This window comes from Rana temporaria, chromosome 3 (assembly GCF_905171775.1).
Source record: "Rana temporaria chromosome 3, aRanTem1.1, whole genome shotgun sequence".
Classification (NCBI taxonomy): Eukaryota; Metazoa; Chordata; class Amphibia; order Anura; family Ranidae; genus Rana; species Rana temporaria.
In genome coordinates, this window is record NC_053491.1 from 344,092,330 (window position 1) to 344,114,932 (window position 22,603).

Sequence of the window (22,603 nt, forward strand, 5' to 3'; positions counted from 1 at the left end):
TACTGCATCATAAGATCCGACAGTGTAAGTCCCTTACACATGTCGGATCTTCTGCCTATCTATGTGAAACTGATTCTGTGGATCAGTTCCATAGATAGAAACAGGGATACGACGGCGTATCAGTAGATACGCCGGCGTATCCCTTTTGTGGATTAGGCCCTTAATGTGTACAGTATGGAGGAAACAAAGGAAAGGGTAGACATGACTGAATCCATTAAAGCGGAGGTCCACACAAAATGTGAACCTCTGCTTTTCGGAACCCTCCCCCCCTCCGGTGTCACATTTGGCACCTTTCAGGGGGGGTGCAGATACCTGTATAATACAGGTATTTGCAACCACTCCTGGAAATAGACTCCCATGGGAGTCACGCCCCTCCCCCCGCTGTGTTCTGGGAAACACACAGGTCCCGGAACCCAGCTGGGACCAGTGAGGACACCCTGCGCAACACACGCAAACGCCAAGGGCGGATCCAGAGTCTAGTCACGGGAGGGGCACTGCCAGAAAATAAGGCGTTGCTTACAGAACTCAATTAGGTGTCCGGTGTGTCCGCTGCAATGTTGCAGTACTGCTAAAAAATCAATGATCGCTGCCATTACTAGTAAAAAAATATTTAAATATAAATGCCATAAATCTATCCCATAGTTTGTAGACGATTGTCAGGGACTGCAGACATGGTACAAGAGATGGTCAGAGACTGCAGACATGGTACAAGAGATGGTCAGAGACTGCAGACGTGGTACAAGAGATGGTCAGAGACTGCAGACGTGGTACAAGAGATGGTCAGAGAATGCAGACATGATACAGGAGATGGTCAGAGACTGCAGACGTGGTACAAGGGATGATCAGAGACTGCAGACATGGTACAAGAGATGGTCAGAGACTGCAGACATGGCACAAGAGATGGTCAGAGACTGCAGACATGGCACAAGAGATGGTCAGAGACTGCAGACATGGCACAAGAGATGGTCAGAGACTGCAGACATGGTACAAGGGATGGTCAGAGACTGCAGACATGGTGCAAGGGATGGTCAGAGACTGCAGACATGGTACAAGAGATGGTCAGAGACTGCAGATGTGGTACAAGGGATGGTCAGAGACTGCAGATGTGGTACAAGGGATGGTCATGGTACAAGGGATGGTCAGAGACTGGAGACATGGTACAAGAGATGGTCAGAGACTGAATACATGGTACAAGAGATCAATGCAGCCTCATCAGTGCCCATCATTGCAGCCTAACTGTACATATGAATGCAGCCCCACTGTATATATGAATGCAGACCCACTTTTGTATATAAATTCAGTCCCACTTTTGTATATGAATGCAGCCCCACTTTTGTATATAAATGCAGTCCCACTTTTGTATATAAATGCAGTCCCACTTTTGTATATAAATGCAGTCCCACTTTTGTATATAAATTCAGTCCCACTTTTGTATATAAATGCAGTCCCACTTTTGTATATGAATGCAGCCCCACTGTACATATAAATGCAGCCCCACTTTTGTATATGAATGCAGCCCCACTTGTGTATATGAATGCAGTTCCACTTTGTATATAAATGCAGCCCCACTTTTGTATATAAATTCAGTCCCACTTTTGTAAATAAATTCAGTCCCACTTTTGTAAATAAATTCAGTCCCACTTTTGTATATAAATTCAGTCCCACTGTTGTATATAGATACAGCCTCACTTTTGTATATAAATACAGCCCCATTTTTGTATATAAATGCAGTCCCACTTTTGTATATAAATGCAGTCCCACTTTTGTATATAAATGCAGCCCCACTTTTGTATATGAATGCAGCCCCACTTTTGTATATGAATGCAGCCCCACTTTTGTATATTAATGCAGCCCCACGTTTGTATATAAATTCAGTCCCACTTTTGTATATAAATTCAGTCCCACTTTTGTATATAAATGCAGTCCCACTTTTGTATATACATGCAGCCCCACTTTTGTATATGAATGCAGCTCCACGTTTGTATATAAATGCAGTCCCACTTTTGTATATAAATTCAGTCCCACTTTTGTATATAAATTCAGTCCCACTTTTGAATATAAATTCAGTCCCACTTTTGTATATTAATGCAGTCCCACTTTTGTATATGAATGCAGCCCCACTGTACATATAAATGCAGCCCCACTTTTGTATATGAATGCAGCCCCACTTGTGTATATGAATGCAGTTCCACTTTGTATATAAATGCAGCCCCACTTTTGTATATAAATGCAGTCCCACTTTTGTATATAAATGCAGCCCCGCTTTTGTATATAAATGCAGCTCCACTTTTGTATATTAATGCAGTCCTACATTTTTCTTTTAATGCAGCCCCACTTTTGTCTATGAATGCAGCCCCACTTTTGTCTATGAATGCAGCCCCACTTGTGTCTAAGAATGCAGTCCCACTTTTGTATATTAATGCAGCCACACTTTGTATATTAATGCAGCCCCACTTTGTATATGAATGCAGCCCCACTTTGTATATGAATGCAGCCCCACTTTGTATATGAATGCAGCCCCACTTTGTATACGAATGCAGCCCCACTTGTATATTAATGCAGCCCCACTTTTGTATATTAATGCAGCCCCACTTTTGTATATTAATGCAGTCCCACTTTGTCTATGAATGCAGTCCCACTTTTGTCTATGAATGCAGTCCTCCCACTTTTGTCTATGAATGCAGTCCTCCCACTTTTGTCTATGAATGCAGTCCCACTTTTGTATATTAATGCAGCCCCACTTTTGTATATTAATGCAGCCCCACTTTTGTCTATGAATGCAGCCCCACTTTTGTCTATGAATGCAGTCCCACTTTGTCTATGAATGCAGTCCCACTTTTATCTATGAATGCAGTCACACTTTTGTCTATGAATGCAGTCCCACTGTTGTATATGAATGCAGCCCCACTTTGTATATGAATGCAGTCCCACTTTGTATATGAATACAGCCCCACTTTGTATATGAATGCAGCCCTGCTTTGTATATGAATGAAGCCCCACTGTGCATGGCACTCACCATGGCATTGCCTCGATCACACACAGCAGGTATCTCCTCTCCCGACGTGTGTCATGGAACAAACAGGAGCTGTAGGTCTGTGTTCGGCAGGGCAGTGTGCTCTAGCAAGGTCCCCCCCTAGACGGGCTTGTGCGATAGACAAAACACTGATTCAATCAGTGTTCCATCTACATCTACTATCACACAAGCAGGTCTAGCACAGGCAGCACAGCCGAACACAGACCCAGCTCTCACACACAGCGAGAGATGCCGGTGTCATACACCCAGGAGAGAGGGGGAGCGCTGCAGTCAGCTACAGCTCAAAGCAGCCTCAGGACAGGCAGCCTACCGGGCTGGGCCAGTCCGGCCCTGGTGATGAGAGAGAGAGAGTGAGAGACTCGGCAGCTGCAGGCACCGCAAAGCAGTTTTAAAAAACAAAAGCCAATGTGACATGATTGTCTCGGGGGGGGGGCAATTGCCCTGTTGCCCCCCCCCGGATCTGCCGTTGGCATGCGTAGAAGGGAACCGGGCAGTGAAGCCGCACCGCTTCACTTCCTGATTCCCTCACCAAGTTTGGGGGCGGGGGCAGCTGGGAGACAATCGATCGCTCGGCTTCGGCTGCCGACACCCTGGACAGGTAAGTGTCCATTTATTAAAAGTGAGCAGCTGCAGTATTTGTAGCTGCTGGCTTTTAATATATTTTTTGGGGGTGGACCTCCGCTTTAAATACATCAAGGTTCAGGGTGGGCAATATTTTCAATATAAAACCAAAATCAAAAACACAGGGACCTCAAACAGTCAATAGTAAATGGCTTCAAACGTGCTTCGGACAAATATAGACCACACAAAAAAAGGTAACAAAAAAGAAAAACTTAAAAAAAAGGATAAAAGATAAGTAAATAAATAAACAGGCAGACTTGATGGACTACTGGATCTTTTTTCTGACGCCACTTTTCTATGATTCTATGTTTCTATTATTGTTAAAAAAATATTTAAAGTCAGAACTTGTTTTGTTTAAAGTAGGGATTGAACTCTTTTGGAATTAAAAATGTTTTGCTGTCCCAGAAATTTTCTTTCCATTACTGTTTTGAAAAAACAACAGGAAGTGAGAGGGGATCACTCCAAAGTAAGGGAAATCCTCTTCTCAGCAGTTGTCCCCAGAACATTTGTCCTCTATTCCATTCCAGTGACCACTGAAAATGTTGGATTTTTTTTGTGCTGGTGACAATGGTCACTAGGACAAACAGAAGTGGTGAATCTCTACAGCAGGGACACAGACAGCAATTAAAAACCTATCAATGTTGTTAACATGGGTGTCCGCTTCATAGTGCAAGGGGGGCGATTGCCCCTCCCCCCTGGAATCGAGAACTGCAGGGCTGTCAGGCCGGCACCCCCCACACATGAAGGGGAGCGCGGGGCAACTCAGGCAGAGCAGAGACGCGGTGAGCCAACAAGGCCCAGGCCCCTACTGCGCTGCGGAATTATAGATCAGCGCGAGTGTCTTTGGGACAGGTAGAAGGAGCCGCTCTGCCAGTGAGCGGGGTCCTGCACCAATCCAGAGGCGACATGAGGACACTTGCAGCAGCGGAGGCAGGGTCTGTATGAGCGGGAAGTCCGGGCAAGGCGAGCAGATGAGGATGCTGTATGAGTCGGGCGGCGGGAGGCGGAGTTTCTGTCTGTCTGTGCGATGGCCGGGGGAGATCTACTGAAGGAGAGGAAGATGCCGAGAGGAGTGGTCAGGAAGATGTCAGCACAAAAACATATGGTACCAGGCTCGGCTGACAAGACTGCACTCTGCACAGCACAGAGAGGTGACAGGCATGCTCTGTATCCTGTTACATGCAGTCTACCATTGCTTGATAATAAGTAGATGTCTCTGGGTCTAACAAGTGAGATACTGGTTGCTGGTGACATGGAAGTGCCCTGGTGTTGCTGGTGACATGGTGGTGCCCTGGTGCTGCTGGTGACATGGTGGTGCTCTGGTGTTGCTGCTGACATGGTGGTGCTCTGGTGTTGCTGGTGACATGGTGGTGCTCTGGTGTTGATGGTGACATGGCAGTGCCCTGGTGTTGCTGGTGACATGGATGTGCTCTGGTGTTGCTGGTGACATGGCGGTGCTCTGGTGTTGCTGGTGACATGGCGGTGCCCTGGTGTTGCTGGTGACATGGCGGTGCCCTGGTGTTGCTGGTGACATGGTGGTGCTCTGGTGTTGCTGGAGACATGGCGGTGCTCTGGTGTTGCTGGTGACATGACGATGCCCTGGTGTTGCTGGTGACATGGCGGTGCACTGGTGTTGGTGACATGGCGGTGCCCTGGTGTGGCTGGTGACATGTTGGTGCCCTGGTGTTGCTGGTGACATGGTGGTGCCCTGGTTTTGCTGGTGACATGGTGGTGCCCTGGTGTTGCTGGTGACATGGTCCTGCCTACCGCATCTTTGAGATGCAGTAGGAGCGGTAAAAATACCATTCCTATAGCGCCCCTGCCCATTGAAAACAATGGGGTTGGGCCTCCAACCCGCCCGCAAAATGCAGCAAAGCAGTATTTTTGCGGGCGTTTTTAACCCTTTTTCGGCCCAAATCGCAGCAAACACAACGATAAAACGCAGCTAAAAAGAGCGCCGCTTTACCGCCAGCGCACAAAGCGCCTCAGTGTGAAAGTAGCATTATGTGTAAGAGCTGACAAGCCACCTTCTGCCATAGGTACATAAAACATAAATTAAGATGAGCCAGGTTAGGCAAATATTGAAATGTTTAGAGGGCTCTAAAATTCTCATAGACAAATCAATTTCTGAAGTTGAACTTGGCCTGCCTTTTTCTTCCATCCCTTTTTTATCATTGGTCAGATAAGGTATCATAAGGTTCAATCATGAACCAATAGAAACACCAAGTTAGATGGGCATATCATCACTCAGGAGTCAGGACCTATGTACACAGTAGAGTTCTTGCTGGGATTTGCAATGTATCTGACTACACACGTAGAAGCTTGTAGGTGCCAGCAATGCATGGATTCCTGCAGCTGGAGAATCAACATGTATACATTTTAATCTTTTAAACCTAAATAAACTATTAGCATCTGAGGAGTAACGCCAGCTTGTCAATCTTTCAGCTCAGTTATTTATAGTAAATAAGACAAATTAATGTCCCAGTAAAAGCAACTGATGCAGATCACAGATTGCTTATAATAGCTTCAGTTAATCTGTAGACAGGAATGTTTTATCCCTGCTGACAGCACTGCAGTATCAGAAATATATCCTTGGTCTCTCAACTAGTCATTTATATTCTGTGGCTGACAGCGACATCAATCAAGACACAAAATGGATAAATCTAGAAAGTATGCAGAGATAAGTGCTAGGGTGAAAAAACTGAGTTAGATGAAAAGTGCTCCCAAAAAACATAATACCTTGGCACAGCTAATGGTCTGGAAGCAAATAAAGAGATGTAATACATTAAAGCCCAACTGAACTATAAGTTCAAATCAGCAAAAGACATTCCAGGTTCATCAAAACAAAGTATGTACAAAGTCTTATAGATTTATTTACGCTTGTCCCCGGCTAGCATTTTGCACCAAAGGAACTTTGTTCTCTGTATGGAAGCCATGCTCTCTCTGCAGGGGATTAACATTACCCTTTCTAAAGTAACTTATAGATGCACTAACTTGTGCCCGGGTGTTCATCTTTCCCCAACTGCAGGTAATGGCTCCATGTGAACACTTGCATGTAATTGCTTTGTACAGGCTGAGTAACCACAGCCATCCACATACATCAGTAAATCCCACTGCAGGAATATGCTGGATTCTAGCCACATCCAAAACTAAAACACCACGAGAAAGTCTTTGGACTACATTAAAGCAGAACTCTGTACAAAAAGACTGTAATATGTTTAATTGTGTTATTAGCTCCTTATGGAAGAGCCCTGGGGCAATCATAAAAAAAAATTCTGAGATTAAAAGACAGAATTCTGTGTTTCAAAGACAGAATTCTGTGTTTCAAAGACAAAATTCTGAGATTAAACGTCAGAAGTCTGAGATTTTAATGTCAGAATTCTGAGTTTCAAAGTCAGAATTCTGAGTTTTTTAAAGACAGAATTCTGTGTTTCAAAGTCAGAATTCAGAGATTTCAAGTCAGAATTCAGAGATTTAACCTCCCTGGCGGTATGATTCTTTCAGAAAAAACATGCTAAAAGCGGTACCATTATTTGCAAGGAAATTTGGCGTTTTATATTGTAGGTCTGTAATTTTTAGAAATAACTCACTTAAATCTGACCAAACAAGATTCTAATAGGCATCCCGTGTATTACATTTTTTTAAAAACAAAATTATAAATTATAATATAATAAATAATTATAAATAATTATAACAAATAATAATATAATTATAATAAAAATTATTCAATAATGTAATCAAATCAAAATCACTGAAATTTGCTCAGTTGCAGAATTGTCGCTGTCATTACTTTTATTTTTTTATGACGAATTTCCCCACAAATCGCTATCGCACAATTCTGCAAGTGATTATAATTTATTATCGCTGTTTTTTAGCTGATCTAAAACTATTTTTGACATAAAGGGACACTTTTGGTTGCTATGGACAATCTACAGTTTGCAGGGAGAAAAAAAGGTTTTTATTATATAAAATGACATGCAGGACACTGGGCAGACCACTAGGGACAGGGGGGGTGTGTTTTTTTTACATACAGTACTGTAATCTATAAGATTACAGTATACTGTGTGTATAGTGTTTGTTTACGTTTTTGAATTTGGCGACGTTCTCCGTCCCCGTGCGTCGTAACGTCGCAGGGAACGGAGATCGGCGTCACACGGAGGCACTATGTGAATCGAGCGAGGTCCCGCTCACTCACACAGCGCGGTGGCATCGCTGGATCCAGGGACAAGGTAAGTAAAAAGTGCCTGTGTATCTAGCGAGGCAAGCCCGAGACTGACTCGGGGTTACCGATAGTAGCAAGGAAATCTAACCCCGTGTCAGTCTCGGGAAGACCGCCAGGGAGGTTAAAGTCAGAATTCAGAGATTTAAAGTCAGAATTCTGAGATTCAAAGTCAGAATTCTGAGATACAATCTCAGAATTCTGAGATTAAATGTCAGAATTCTGAGTTTCTAAATATAGTAGTCGCTATTAGGAGGATTTTAGGAGCAATTAGCAATAATGTAGTAACACCTACAGACCATCATGCTGTAGACATACAAGTCTTCTGCTCTATATTTGGATCTGTAAATCTATCTTAGTTACAGCATACAGTATGGGGAAGCAGGCAGTGCTGGGCTCTCTGGTTCCTCTACTGTATTAATAGTTCCTCAGTTTGCTGTCATTTGCGCTAACATAAAGAGAGATGCTGAAAACTAGTGTATTGTGTGTGGGATGGAGGGGGGGGGTGATGAAACAGCTTCCATAGATAACAGAACACAATGGCCAGTACAGCTCTGCACCCCAACTTTTAGAAAACATTGCACTGTTGCCCCAACATGAGAGAATTGTGAGCACAATGTGTGTCTATAGTCAGAACGGATTGATCATAGCAATTACATGTCTGGACTAGTTGTTGCAGAGAATGAACCCCATATTTAACATAAAAAACATTACGGTTGTATGAATTGAGAAATAGCTCAGTGGTTAGAGTTACAGACTTATGGTTGATATTTTGTGGGTTCTAATCCAGGAGAGAGCACACTTGTTTTAAGTTATCTATACATATTATTTTATACATTGCTCTTAGATTAAATAGGGATGTCCCAATACCAATATTAGTAAATCAATATATTGAAAATGTATATGTCGAAAAAAAATTAAGCTCTGAGCTAGATTCGAACCCAGAACTTATACCAACATAAGTCTATTACTCTAACCACTGAGCTACTGCCCAAGTCATGAAACTTGAATGTTTTTTATGTTTAATATGAGGTTCATTCTCTGCAACAATTAGTCCAGACATGTAATTGCTATGATCAATCCGTTCTGACCATAGACACACACTGTCCTTCTGCCTTCTAGCCATTCACAATTCTCTCAAGTTGGGGCGACAGTGCAATGTTTCCTAAAAGTTGGGGTGCAGAGCTGTGCTGGCCATTGTGTTCTGTTATCTATGGAAGCTGTGTCATCACCCCCCCCCCCCCTCCCCTCACACACAATACACACGTTTTCAGCATCTCTTTTTATGTTAGCGCAAATGACAGCAAACTGAGGAACTATTAATACAGTAGAGGAACCAGAGAGCCCAGCACTGCCTGCTTCCCCATACTGTGTGCTGTAACTAAGAAAGATTTACAGATCTATATATAGAGCAGAAGACTTGTATGTCTGCAGAATGATGGTCCATGGGTGTTACTCCATTATTGCTAATTGCTCCTAAAATCCTCCTAATATAGACTGCTATATTTAGAAACTCATAATTCTGAGATTTAATCTCATAATTCTGACTTTTAAACTCAGAATTCTGACTTTGAAACTCATAATTCTGACTTTTAATCTCAGAATTCTGACTTTGAAACACAGAATTCTGTCTTTGAAACACAGAATTCTGTGTTTTGATCTCAGAATTCTGACTTTGAAACTCAGAATTTTGAATTTTTTGTTTTATGATGGCCCCAGGGCTCTTTCATAGCTCCTAACCTCTTTAGTGTAGCATTTTATTTATATTTTCTTCCATCAGCATAAAAATTTGTCTTTTAGATGTTCCCTCTTGTATGTCTACTCCTCACTAACACCAGTGCTGCAGCTAAGATTGACACCAACAGTTGTCGAGTCCCTGTCCCTGTGTATGGTTGCACACTCAAAATACAGTCTGTGATGACAAACACACAGCCACAGGTGTGTTTGTTTCCAAGGTTGTGATTATGAAAGGTAAGTTAACACAAGAGGAGACATGTCACCAGTGCTGGTGTTAGTAGGGAGTAAAATTACAGCAAAGACTTCAGAAAATGCCAACATTTTTATGCCGTCGAAGAAAAGGCAAAAGAGATGCAACACTGCACTGATAAGGAACTAATAATACATTGACAAATATTAAAATGGTGGTGCCCTGAAATGTTTTAATTATATTTAAATCAGTATAGATATCAGCAGAGAGAGATCAGCATTAACACTTTGCAAAATCATTTTGAATGTACTGTATATTAGCTCTAATGAAAACAGTATCAAAAATGCTAATATATTTCATATACTAATCTTACCCTGTGTTATTACAGTTGTCTTAGTGATGGTTTTTGCCATCTGCTGGGCTCCTTTCCACATTGACCGGCTTTTCTTTAGCTTTGTGGGGGAGTGGACTGAACCTCTAGCCAACATCTTTAACCTCATGCACGTGGTGTCTGGTGAGTTGACTATAAGTTAACTGATCGCTCTATAATGATTATGCAAATGTAACATATGGGTTATTTGTATGGTAAACTATTATCAATCATAAAAGAGTTTCTTCAACAACTGCTCCATTCTCCTAAACCCTATAGTAAGTAAAGTATTGATAGCTAGTAGCCTGGTTTTCTTAATGCACTTAGATGGCAGGCTAAAAAATCTCAAATACAATGAAATATTCAGGGGCAGATGTATAAAAAAGTATGCTATAAGTGTCTCCGCTGAGGATAGGCTAATTTCATCCACTACTTTTCCCCTTCTCAACATTACATGGACATCAACATTCTGTTATTTTTGCTTCAAGTGAGTGGAATAGCGGAAGGACTCAGGGAACCCCAGAGACCCTGAAGCACCAACAAGATAAAGTGGGCGGGGAGGACTGTTGCGGTACACAATAGAAAGTTGAACTCAAAAAGAGCAGTAATCTCAAAAAATATACTTCAATTTATTAATACAATGACACTAAGACAAAAGATAAAAAACAACAGACATCGACAATGTTTAAAAACAATGCACATAGTGTGACATCAAACGGATCACCATTGAAAATCCATTGAATGTAAAAAACAGCACTGTAAATAAACAGTTATACATATAAGTTGGGGGTCGTTTCTTTTTTACATTCAATGGATTTTTTATTTGTGTCAAATGTACTTATGTTTGATGTTTGTATACCAACCTATAGATTGTCTCCTGATGAAGCGATATACATCGCGAAACTAGTCGAGATCTTCCGTATCGTGACTCCAACCCTTACCCAATAAACCCCCCTACCTTGGGGATTGCACCTCCGGTGATCTGTTTGATGTCACGCTATGTGCATTGTTTTTAAACATTGTCAATGTCTGTTGTTTTTTATCTTTTGTCTTAGTGTCATTGTATTAATAAATTGAAGTATATTTTTTGAGATTACTGCCCTTTTTTAGTTCAACTTTATATTGTGTACCGCAACAGTCCTCCCCACCCACTTTATTTTGTTGGTGCTTCAGGGTCTCTGGGGTTCCCTGAGTCCTTCCGCTATTCCACTAAGATTAAGATGATGGTACGGTTTCAAAATTCTGTTTACTTGCTCAATTTAGAGGTATAAGATTACTTCAAGTGAGTGTTGCATTCTCATGCAAGTCTTTGAGAACACAAAACCTGCTTGAAGCTGGTCAAATGCAGGTCAACTTCTGGTAAATGCAACTGTCAATGAATTTTGAATGATCTCAGGATCTTCTCAAACTGATGTCAAACTGATGCCATCAACCAAACCTAACCCCCATCAACACAGGACTTTTCTGGGCTAAGTGCTTCTTTACAGCCAAAACAAGCTGCTTCTCAGCACACAGACTGCAAACTTTTGCATAGGGGCACCCTTAGTACAGTGCATCCCGAAAGTATTCACATCACTTCACCTTTTCCACATTTTGTTATCTTACAGCCTTATTCCAAAATTGATTAAATTCATAATTTTTCTCAAAATTCTACAAACAATACCCCATAATGCCAAAATTGATGGCAAGATGAATGCAGTGTTTCTGGACTCCTGACAGACCCTTGCATCTTTCATCCAGTGCTGCACTGACATTTCTGGATTCTGAATTATAGAAAAAGCAAAAGAATTGTCAAAGGATCTGCGGGAAAAGGTAGTTGAACTGTATAAAACAGGAAAGGGATATAAAAAGAAATCGAAGGAATTGAGAATGGCAATCAGCAGTGTTCAAACTCTAATTAAGAAGTGGAAAATGAGGGGTTCTGTTGAAACCAACAAAAGTTTAAGCCACAACTGCCAGGAAAATTGTTTGGGATGCAAAGGGAAACCCACAAATAACTTCAGGTGAAATACAGGACTCTCTGAAAACATGTGGTGTGGCTGTTTCAAGATGCACAATAAGGCCCCGTACACACGGTCGGACAAAACCGATGAGAATGGTCCGAGGTTCAGTTTCATCAGTCCAAACTGACCGTGTGTATAGCCCATCGGTCTGTTTTTCTTCGGTCCAAAATTTTAAAACATGCTTTAAAACCGAACCGATGGACCGCTGCCCGATCGGTCCAAACCGATGGTTAGTACAGAAAAGCATCGGTTCAAAACCAGCGCATGCTCATAATCAAGTCGACGCATGCTTGGAAGCATTGAACTTTGTTTTTTTCAGCACGTCGTGTGTTTGACGTCACCGCATTCTGACCCGATCGGTTTTTGGAACGATGGTGTGTACACACATCAGACCATCAGGCCACTTCAGCGGTGAACCGATGAAAATGGTCCGTCGGACCATTCTCATCGGTTTGGTCCGACCGTGTGTACAAGGCCTTAGGAGGCACTTGAAGAAAATGGGCTGCATGATCGTGTCGCCAGAAGAAAGCCATTACTACGCAAATGCCACAAAGTATCCCGCTTACAATACACCAAACAGCACAGAGAAAAAGCCTCAAACCTTCTGGCACAAAGTCATTTGGAGTGATGAGACCAAAATTTTGCTTTTTGCCCACAACCATAAACACTACATTTGGAGAGAAGTGAACAAGGCCTATGAGGAAAGGTACACCATTCCTACTGTGAAACACAGAGGTATATCGCTAATGTTTTGGGGATGCGTGAGCTACAAAGGCACAGGAAATTTGGTAAAAATTGATAGCAAGATGAATGCCGTATGTTATCAAAAAATACTAAAGGAACATTTGCATTCATCAGCCAGGAAGCTGAGCATGGGGTGCACTTTGACATTCCAACAAGACAATCATCCAAAACACAAGGCCAAGTCAACTTGTCATTGGCTACAGCAGAAGTGAAGGTTCAGGAGTAGCCATCTCAGTCTCCTGACCTCAATAATATTGAGCCACTCTGGGGAGATCTCAAATGCGCAGTTCATGCAAGACAGACCAAGAATTTACAGGAACTGGAGGCTTTTTGCCAAGAGGAATCAGCAGCTTTACTATCTGAGAAGATAAAGAGCTTCAACCATAAATACCACAAAAGACTTTAAGCTGTCATTGATTTTAATCACTTAAGGACCCCCTACCGACGATATACATTGGCAGAATGGCACGGCTGGGCACAGGCACGTACAGGTACGACGCCTTTAGGAGCCCACACGTGACCAGGTCCGAAGCTCCATGACCGCGCCCGTGGGACCCGCGGACCCGATCACCGCTGGTGTCCTGCGATCGGTCATAGGAGCTGAAGAACGGGGAGAGGTGTGTGTAAACACACCTTCCCTGTTCTTCTGTGTGGCAGTGACACTGATCCTCTGTTCCCGTCACGCCTACAGCCACGCCCCCCTACAGTAAGAATCACTCCCTTAGGGCACACTTAACCCCTTAGCGCCCCCTAGTGGTTAACTCCTTCAATGCCATTGTCATTTTCACAGTAATCAGTGCATTTTTATAGCACTTTTCGCTGTGAAAATGACAATGGTCCCAAAAATGTGTCAAAAGTGTCCGATGTGTCCGCCATAAGGTCGCAGTCATGAAAAAAATCGCTGATCGCCGCCATTACTAGTAAAAAATGTTAATAAAAATGCCATAAAACTATCCCCTATTTTGTAAACGCTATAACTTTTGCGCAAACCAATCAATAAACGCATATTGCGATTTTTTTTACCAAAAATAGGTAGAAGAATACGTATCGGCCTAAACTGAGGAAAGAAAACATTTTTTTATATATATTTTGGGGATATTTATTATAGCAAAAAGTAAAAAATATTGAATTTCTTTCAAAATGGTCCCTCTATTTTTGTTTATAGTGCAAAAAATAAAAACCCGCAGAGGTGATCAAATACCACCAAAAGAAAGCTCTATTTGTGGAAAAAAAAGGACGCAAATTTTGTTTGGGAGCCACGTTGCACGACCGCGCAATTGTCAGTTAAAGCGACGCAGTGCCGAATCGAAAAAACTGGCCAGGTGCTTGACCTGCATAATGGTCCGGGTCTTAAGTGGGGCAAAACACGGTATTAAGAACTGGTGTATGTAAACTTTTGATCCGGGTCATTTGGGTAGTTTCTGTTGTGATTGTGATTTAAAAAGAGTAAACACTGTTGAGTGATAATAAATGGCTTCAGCCAAACACTAACCATGTGTGTAAGAAATGTTTTTGTGTTATCATTCATATTCTCTGAAAAATTACCAAGAAATCATAAATTCTGCCAGGTTATGTAAACTTATGAGCACAACTGTAAGTATTCACCGCATTTGCCATGATACTAAACATTGAGCTCAGGTGCATCCTGTTTCCCCTAATCATCCTTGAGATTTTTCTACCACTTGATTGGAGTCCACCAGGTGGTAAATTCAGTTGATTGAACATGATTTGGAAAGGCACACAACTGCCTATATAAGGTCCCACAGTTAACAGTGCATTTCAGGGCACAAACCAAGCCATGAAGTCCAAGGAATAGTCTCTAGACCTCCAACACAGAATTGTATTGAGGCACAGATCTGGGGAAGGGAACAGAAACATTTCTGCAGAACTGAAGGTCTCAATGAGCACAGTGGCCTCCATCATTCGTAAATGGAAGATGTTTGGAACCACCAGCACTCTTCCTAGAGCAGGCCGCCCAGCCAAACTGAGCAATTGGGGGAGAATGGCCTTAGTCAGGTAGGTGACCAAGAACCCAATGGTCACTCTGACAGAGCTCCAGTTTTTCCTGGTGGAGAGAGGAGAACCTTCCAGAAGAACAACCATCTCTACAGCATTCCACCATTCAAGCCTGTATGGCTTAGAGTGGCCAGATGGAAGCCACTCCTCAGTAAAAGGCACATTACAGCCCACCTGGAGTTTGCCAAAAGGCACCTGAAGGTCTCTTAGACCATGATAAACAAAATTCTCTGGTCTGATGAAACAGAGATTGATCTTTTTGGCTTGCATGGTAAGTGTAATGTCTGGAGAAAACCATCACCTGGCCAATATCATCCCTACAGTGAAGCATGGTGGTGGCAGCATCATGATGTGGGGATGTTTTTCAGAGGAATTGGGAGACTAGTCAGGATTGAGGGAAATATGAATGCAGTTTCCACTACTCCTTTAGCCCCTAATTTTTGGCAAAATATGTAGGGATCAACATTCATCCTGGAGTACGGTGAGACCTTAACAGGGGCTTATCCAATAAATTTAAACAACCCTAAATCCTGAAAGATCAGATTAGATTCCATATGGGAAGTCCTAGGGGCCCATCTGAGAGTACAAGTAGTCCAAAAGGTTTGGTCTGTATCATTCAAAGCAGCCTCTTCAAACCTCGGGAAGTTGTGGGCAGTCAGCCATTGCCGGAGTGCTTGCATGTAGACAGGACAGCCATAAATATTTTCTACCATGGCTAAGAAGCATAAATATAATCTTTCTGACAGACAGCTTTACAATTTTCTCTTATCACAATGAGTAGGGAGGGGCAAGATCTCCTTTGGTCCTTTACGGCACAGTTCGAATATTGTTGTGCTCGGAAATTAAACTGTTGTTTCTTTCATCTATTCATCTAAAAGCAAGGGTTATGATAGCAGACAGCATGCAGAAAAGCTTGGGGTTAGATGTGATGTACTCTGAACATCAAAGTTTTGAACCAAATAATCTTTTAATAGCCCCTCCAACCCAAAGTAGATCAGTTTGCTTCCTGGAAACATGCAGATACAAGAAATTACCTTTACCAAATCCTGCCCAACAATCCTTGTATATAGTTTAAATTACTGTAAATTCATTCCTTACTCTTTTACCATTGCTATAATTGGGTAGAGGAATTTCCTTGGTTACTGCAGACATTTTTATCTTCTGCATCAAAGCCCTGTTCTCCACCGATGGTCCAATGGTTTTTTCTCTCTGAATCCTGTATCTTCATTGTGAATATTTTCACCTGGCAATACAGAGTGGATTTGCTAGTTAAAAGAAAACTCTCCTCTTACCTACAACAGAAAACTATTAGAGGCTAGACACTACCTAGTGCTTCTTTTTAAAATTTTAAGTCTCACCAATTACCGTACATATTTTTTAGGTCAATACTTGCTTACCAGATAGTTTTTTCATGCAGTATATTGTGTTTGTTTTCATTTAATTTCTAGAATGACAGAAGAGTCATATCCTCTGCCAGATTTTTTTGCCTGCACACGACCGGTTTTCAAGGCGAGAAATTTTTTTTTTTTATATTGGTCGTGAAAACTGGTCGTGTGTATGCTCCCTAGCAGTTTTCTCGACAAAAAAAACTGCCAGCAAAAAAATTTAAACCAGCCCTCTTTTTTCTCATTGTGTTTCCCGTCTGTCTTTTTCTCGTCATGAAAAACGGTCGTGTGTATGCTTTTCTGAGGGGAAAAAAAGTATGCAGCCCTAAAGCAGCCTAAAGGGTGGCACCATTTGAAAGGAACTTCCCCTTTAGAGTCCCATCTTACGTGTTGTACGTCACTGCGCTTTGGACGGACTTTTTTTGCATGCAAGTCAGACTGGAAAGGAATCACGTCGGGACAAACTTTGTTTTTTTCCTGCCAAGAAAAATGGTTGTGTGTACGTGGCATATCACTTTTGGGGAGATTTCCATTCTCTTCCTGGCTAGTTGCCAGGGCAGAAAGTGAGTGGGATCACTTCAACATGCACACAGCAAGGAATTAAAAAATTAGATTCTAACTTGTCCCAGCCCTATCTATAAAATGACTGAACGTGTGCATTAACTAATACTTTTTGACTTTCAGTTAATTGCTTTTTGACTTTTGTTCTATACTGTCATTAACTTTTGTAATCAGTAGCAGTGTAATAGCATTCTGTCCGTTTTAACACTTAAACCGTCTGCAGTTTTTGGCAGCAGATTAAATAATTCTGATGCAAGAAATCCTCTGGTGCTTTGGTATGGAGAAGGTCTTGATTAAATGTCTCAGATCTGATGAATTGCCCAGTATTCCTTGTAATATGAAACAGTTTGACACCTGCTGAATTTTGCCTGCCAGCTGCACAAATAGGGGGATTTAGAAATGTATAGTCACTGGACTGTAGCAGAATCCTATTTACACCCCATAGTAACAGAAACTTTTAACAAATCAAACTGGTTAGGTTTTTGACAAGGTTTTCAGATGTTTCCCTGATATTGGCCCCACACAGGTGATAATAGTTTCGTCCAAACGTAACCAGCATATATTTTTTATTTATATGTTCTATATTAAAAATGAAATTAGTAAAATAGGTTTACTAAGAACAATTATTTAGAAGAACATATTTATTTTGTGACTATGTACCATTCATCAATTATTTCTCTACATGCATTTTTTATTTGCTTATTTATTTTTTACAAGTAAATCCCCTATTTTTCACTCCATAAGACACACCTGACCTAGATTTTAAAGGAGGAAAACAAGAAAAATAAATATTCTGAACCAAATAGTGTACTAAAATATTTACCAATGCCCATGAAATGCAGTCTGACCCGTGCCAATGAAATGCAGCCTTACCTGTCCCATAAAATGCAGCCTGACATGTGCCAAAGAAATGCAGCCTTACCAGTCCCATAAATGCAGCCTTACCTGTGCCGAAGAAATGCAGCCTTACCGATCCTATAAATGCAGCCTTACCAGTGCCAGAGAAATGCAGCCTTACCAGTCCCATAAATGCAGCCTGACCTTATGTCATCACATCAGCCTGACAGGAGACAGCCCGAGAGGCCACTGTGGACGTACTCCATTTGGCCGCTTGGGCTGCTTTGTCTTCTGTCTGAGTGACAAGCCCAGCCGGGAGATTGCCCGGTGCTCGCGGGGGCTGCTTGGGATGTCTGTTCTCCACTCTCCTGCTGGTACTGTAACATAGCGGCGGTGGCGGCACCTGTTCAATATTCGCTCCATAAGAGCGAATATACACAGAAACATTTCCACTCATATTTTTGGGGGGAAAAGTGTGTCTTTTGGAGCGAAAAATATGGTATATAATGCCAACATATTACACAGTGCTTTACATATATATATATATATATATATATATATATATATATATATATATATATATATATATATATATATATATACAGTATATATATAGTGGGGATCGAAAGTTTGGGCGCCCCAGGTAAAAATTTGTATTAATGTGCATAACGAAGCCAAGGAAAGATGGAAAAATCTCCAAAAGGCATCAAATTACAGATTAGACATTCTTATAATATGTCAAAAAAAGTTAGATTTTATTTCCATCATTTACACTTTCAAAATTACAGAAAACAAAAAAATGGTGTCTGCAAAATTTTGTGCACCCTGCAGAATTTATAGCATGCACTGCCCCCTTGGCAAAGCTGAGACCTGCCAGTGTCATGTATTGTTCTCAATCATTGTCTGGGAAGACCAGGTGATGTCAATCTCAAAGGTTTTAAATGCCCAGACTCATCTGACTTTGCCCCAACAATCAGCACCATGCAGTTGTCTAGAAAACTGAAACTAAAAATAGTTGACGCTCACAAAGCTGGAGAAGGCTATAAGAAGATAGCAAAGCATTGTCAATATCCTCTGTTCGGAATGTAATTAAGAAATGGCAGTCATCAGGAACAGTGGAAGTTAAAGCAAGATCTGGAAGACCAAGAAAAATATCAGACAGAACAGCTCGCAGGATTGTGAGAAAAGCAATTCAAAACCCATGTTTGACTGCACGATCCCTCCAGAAAGATCTGGCAGACACTGGAGTTGTGGTACACTATTCCACTATAAAGAGATACTTGTACAAATATGGTCTTCATGGAAGAGTCATCAGAAGAAAACCTCTTCTACATCCTCACTACGAAAATCAGCTTTTGAACTTTGCAAATGAACATATAGACAAGCCTGATGCATTTTGGAAACAAGTTCCGTGGACCGATGAGGTTAAAATATAACTTTTTGGCTGGAATGAGCAAAGGTACGCTTAGAGAAGAAAGGGCACAGAATTTAATGAAAAGAACCTCTGTCCAACTGTTAAGCATGGGGGTGGATCAATCATGCTTTGGGGTTGTATTGCAGCCAGTGGCACAGGGAACATTTCACGAGTAGTAGGAAAAATGGATTCAATAAAATTTCAGCAAATTTTGGATGGTAACTTGATGCCATCTGTGAAAAAGCTTAAGTTAAAGAGAGGATGGCTTCTACAACTGGATAATGATCCTAAACACACCTCAAAATCCATGGGGGATTACATCAAGAGGCATAAACTGAAGGTTTTGCCATGGCCTTCACAATCTCCTGACCTCAACATAATTTAAAATCTATGGATAGACCTTAAAAGAGCAGTGCGTGACAGACAGCCCAGAAATCTCAAAGAACTGGAAGACTTGTGTAAGGAAGAATGGGTAAAGATACCTCAAACAAGAATTGAAAGACTCTTGACTGGCTACAAAAAGCGTTTACAAGCTTTTACAAGCTGTGATACTTGCCAAAGGGGGCAGTACAAGATATTAACTCTGCAGGGTGCCCAAACTTTTGCAGACACAATTTCCAAAAATTTTACAAAACTGAGTTTTATAGAACATTTGTTTAGCTCATTAAGTAAGGTTAATAAAATAACTTAGATTACAAAATCTTCAGTTTTGCTCAAACTAGTTGCAAAAATACAATACACTCCACAACAAAAAACACTACATCTAGTATTTTGAATGACCTCCCTGATTTGTAAGGACAGCACCAAATCTTCTAGGCATGGAATTAACAATTTGACAAAATATTGCAACACCTGTCTTTTTCCATTCTTCAAGAACTACTTACTTTTAGAGCCTGGATGGAAAGATATGCTCACCTTGTCTCTTCAGAATTCCCTGTAGGTGTTCGATTGGGTTCAGATTGGATTCAGATCAGGAGACATACTTGGCCACTGAATCACTTTCATCCTGTTCTTCTTCAGAAATGCAACAGTGGCCTTAGATGTGTATTTTGGATCATTGTCATGTTGGAAAAGTGCACGACGATCAAGGACACAGAGTAATGGTAACATCTGCTCTTTCAATATAGAGCAGTACATCTGTGAATTCTTGAAAATATCAATGAAATGCAGCTCTCCGGCACCAGCAGCACTCATGCAGCCCCACAGAAGTACACCACCATGTTTCACTGTAGGCACCATGCATTTTTCTTTTTAGGTGGGATTTTTGGTGCATGGGATTTAGGAGAGGCTTCCTTTCATGGACGGCATCCATGCATACCCTTTCTCTGCAGTGTACGCCGTATTATGTCACAGGAAACAGTCACTCCAGTTTTGCTTTCTTCTTCTTTACATAGTTACATAGTTAGTTACATAGTTAGTCAAGTTGAAAAAGTCCATCAAGTCCAACCATAAGAAATAAAATAATAATAATATCGTACAATCACATATACCCAATTCTATACCCACAGTTCACCCAGAGGAAGGAAAAAATACCCAGCAAAGCATGATCCAATTTGTTACAGCAGAGGAAAAAATTCCTTACTGATCCCCCGAGAGGCAATGGGATATTCCCCGAATCAACTTTACCTATAAATGTTAGTACCCAGTTATATATATATTATGTACATTTAGGAAAGTATCCAGGCCTTTCTTAAAGCACTTTACTGAGCTGGCCAGAACCACCTCTGAAGGGAGTCTATTCCACATTTTCACAGCTCTTACTGTGAAGAAACCTTTCTGTATTTGGAGGTGAAATCTCTTTTCCTCTAGACTTAAGAGTGCCCCCTTGTCCTCAGTGTTGACCGTAAAGTGAATAACTCAAAACCAAGTTCACTATATTGATCCCTTATATATTTGTACATGTTGATTATATCTCCCCTTAATCTCCTCTTCTCAATAGTGAATAAATTCAGTTCCTCTAATCTTTCCTCATAGCTGAGCTCCTCCATGCCTCTTATCAGTTTGGTTGCTCTTCTCTGCACTTTCTCCAGTTCCCCAATATCCTTCTTGAGAACTGGAGCCCAAAACTGAACTGCATATTCCAGATGAGGTCTTACTAATGATTTGTACAGGGGCAAAATTATATCTCTCTCTCTGGAGTCCATACCTCTCTTAATACAAGAAAGGACTTTGCTCGCTTTGGAAACCACAGCTTGGCATTGCATGCCATTATTGAGCTTATGATCTACCAAAACCCCCAGATCCTTCTCCACTATGGATCCCTCCAGTTGTACTCCCCTAGTATGTATGACGCATGCATATTCTTAGCCCCCAAGTGCATAACTTTACATTTATCAATATTAAACCTCATCTGCCACTTAGTCGCCAAATTAGACAGAGCATTGAGGTCGGCTTGTAAATTGGCGACATCCTGCAAAGACGTTATTCCACTGCATAGCTTGGTGTCATCTGCAAAGACAGAAATGTTACTTTTGATCTCAGACCCAATATCATTTATAAAGATATTTAGATAACTGCAGTGAACTTACATTTGGATTTTCTTTGACCATTCTCATCAGAAGATGCTCCTGTCAAGGTGTTAACTTCCATGGACAGCCTGGACGTCTCTGAGATGGTTGCAGTTCCAGCTTGTTAAATTTTTGTATCACTTTTGCTACAGTATTCTCATTGAAAAATAAAGCTTTGCTGATCTTCTTGTAGCCTTCACCTTTCTTGTGTAAGGAAATTATTTTCTTTCTCAGGCCTTGTGACATTTCTTTTCCATGTGGTATCATTGCTGACAGCATGAAAAAGGAAGGGGTTTTATTTAAGTAACGCCCTTTTATAATCAACCTTCTTCTTTACACCTGTTTAATGAATAATTAGACTCACCTGTAATTGAATTCTTGTTAATTAGGATTTTGTTGTCTAAAATTTAGCCTTGCTCCTAAGACTTTCATTGGGGTGTATTCATTTTTGCAACATGGTCTTGAATATATTTGTTAGAAAAAGTACAAATCAATAGCCTGCAATGGCCTGCATTTGTGGGAGTATTTTGTAGTACAGTGTCCCATAGAAAATGTTTATTCTGAAAGGAAAGGAAATAAATGTTTTCTGACAAATTTGTTGTGGTGAACGCATTTATTTTGAGCACTGTATATATTGTACATTCACATTAGTCCCTGCTGTCAAGGAGATCACAATTTAAGGTCCCCAACTCACATTCATGCATACACATTCTAGAGTCAATTTAAATGAGAGCCAATTAACCCATGAGCATGTCTTTGGAGTGTGGAAGGATACCGGAATACCCAGTGGAAACCCACACAAGGACAGGGAGAACATGCAAACTCCATGCAGGCAGTGTTGTGGTTGGGATTTGAGTTAACAGCACTAGTGCTGCCAGACATTAAAACCATTAGCATAAATTAGATTGTATTCAAATTTTTTGTTATTTCATATCACTTCACATTCTCTAGAAGTGACCCTGCAG

The 22,603-nt window shown here is 41.2% G+C and overlaps 1 protein-coding gene across 1 annotated transcript in view; it reads left to right on the plus strand.

Annotated features, from left to right (window-relative positions):
* Window positions 1–22,603, plus strand: part of NMUR2 (neuromedin U receptor 2) — a 52,004-nt gene that overhangs the window by 25,599 nt on the left and 3,802 nt on the right. The window contains exon 3 of the mRNA XM_040345117.1: window positions 10,190–10,315. Within this exon, the coding sequence (XP_040201051.1) occupies window positions 10,190–10,315 (126 nt within the window). The remainder of the gene's footprint in view (window positions 1–10,189; window positions 10,316–22,603) is intronic.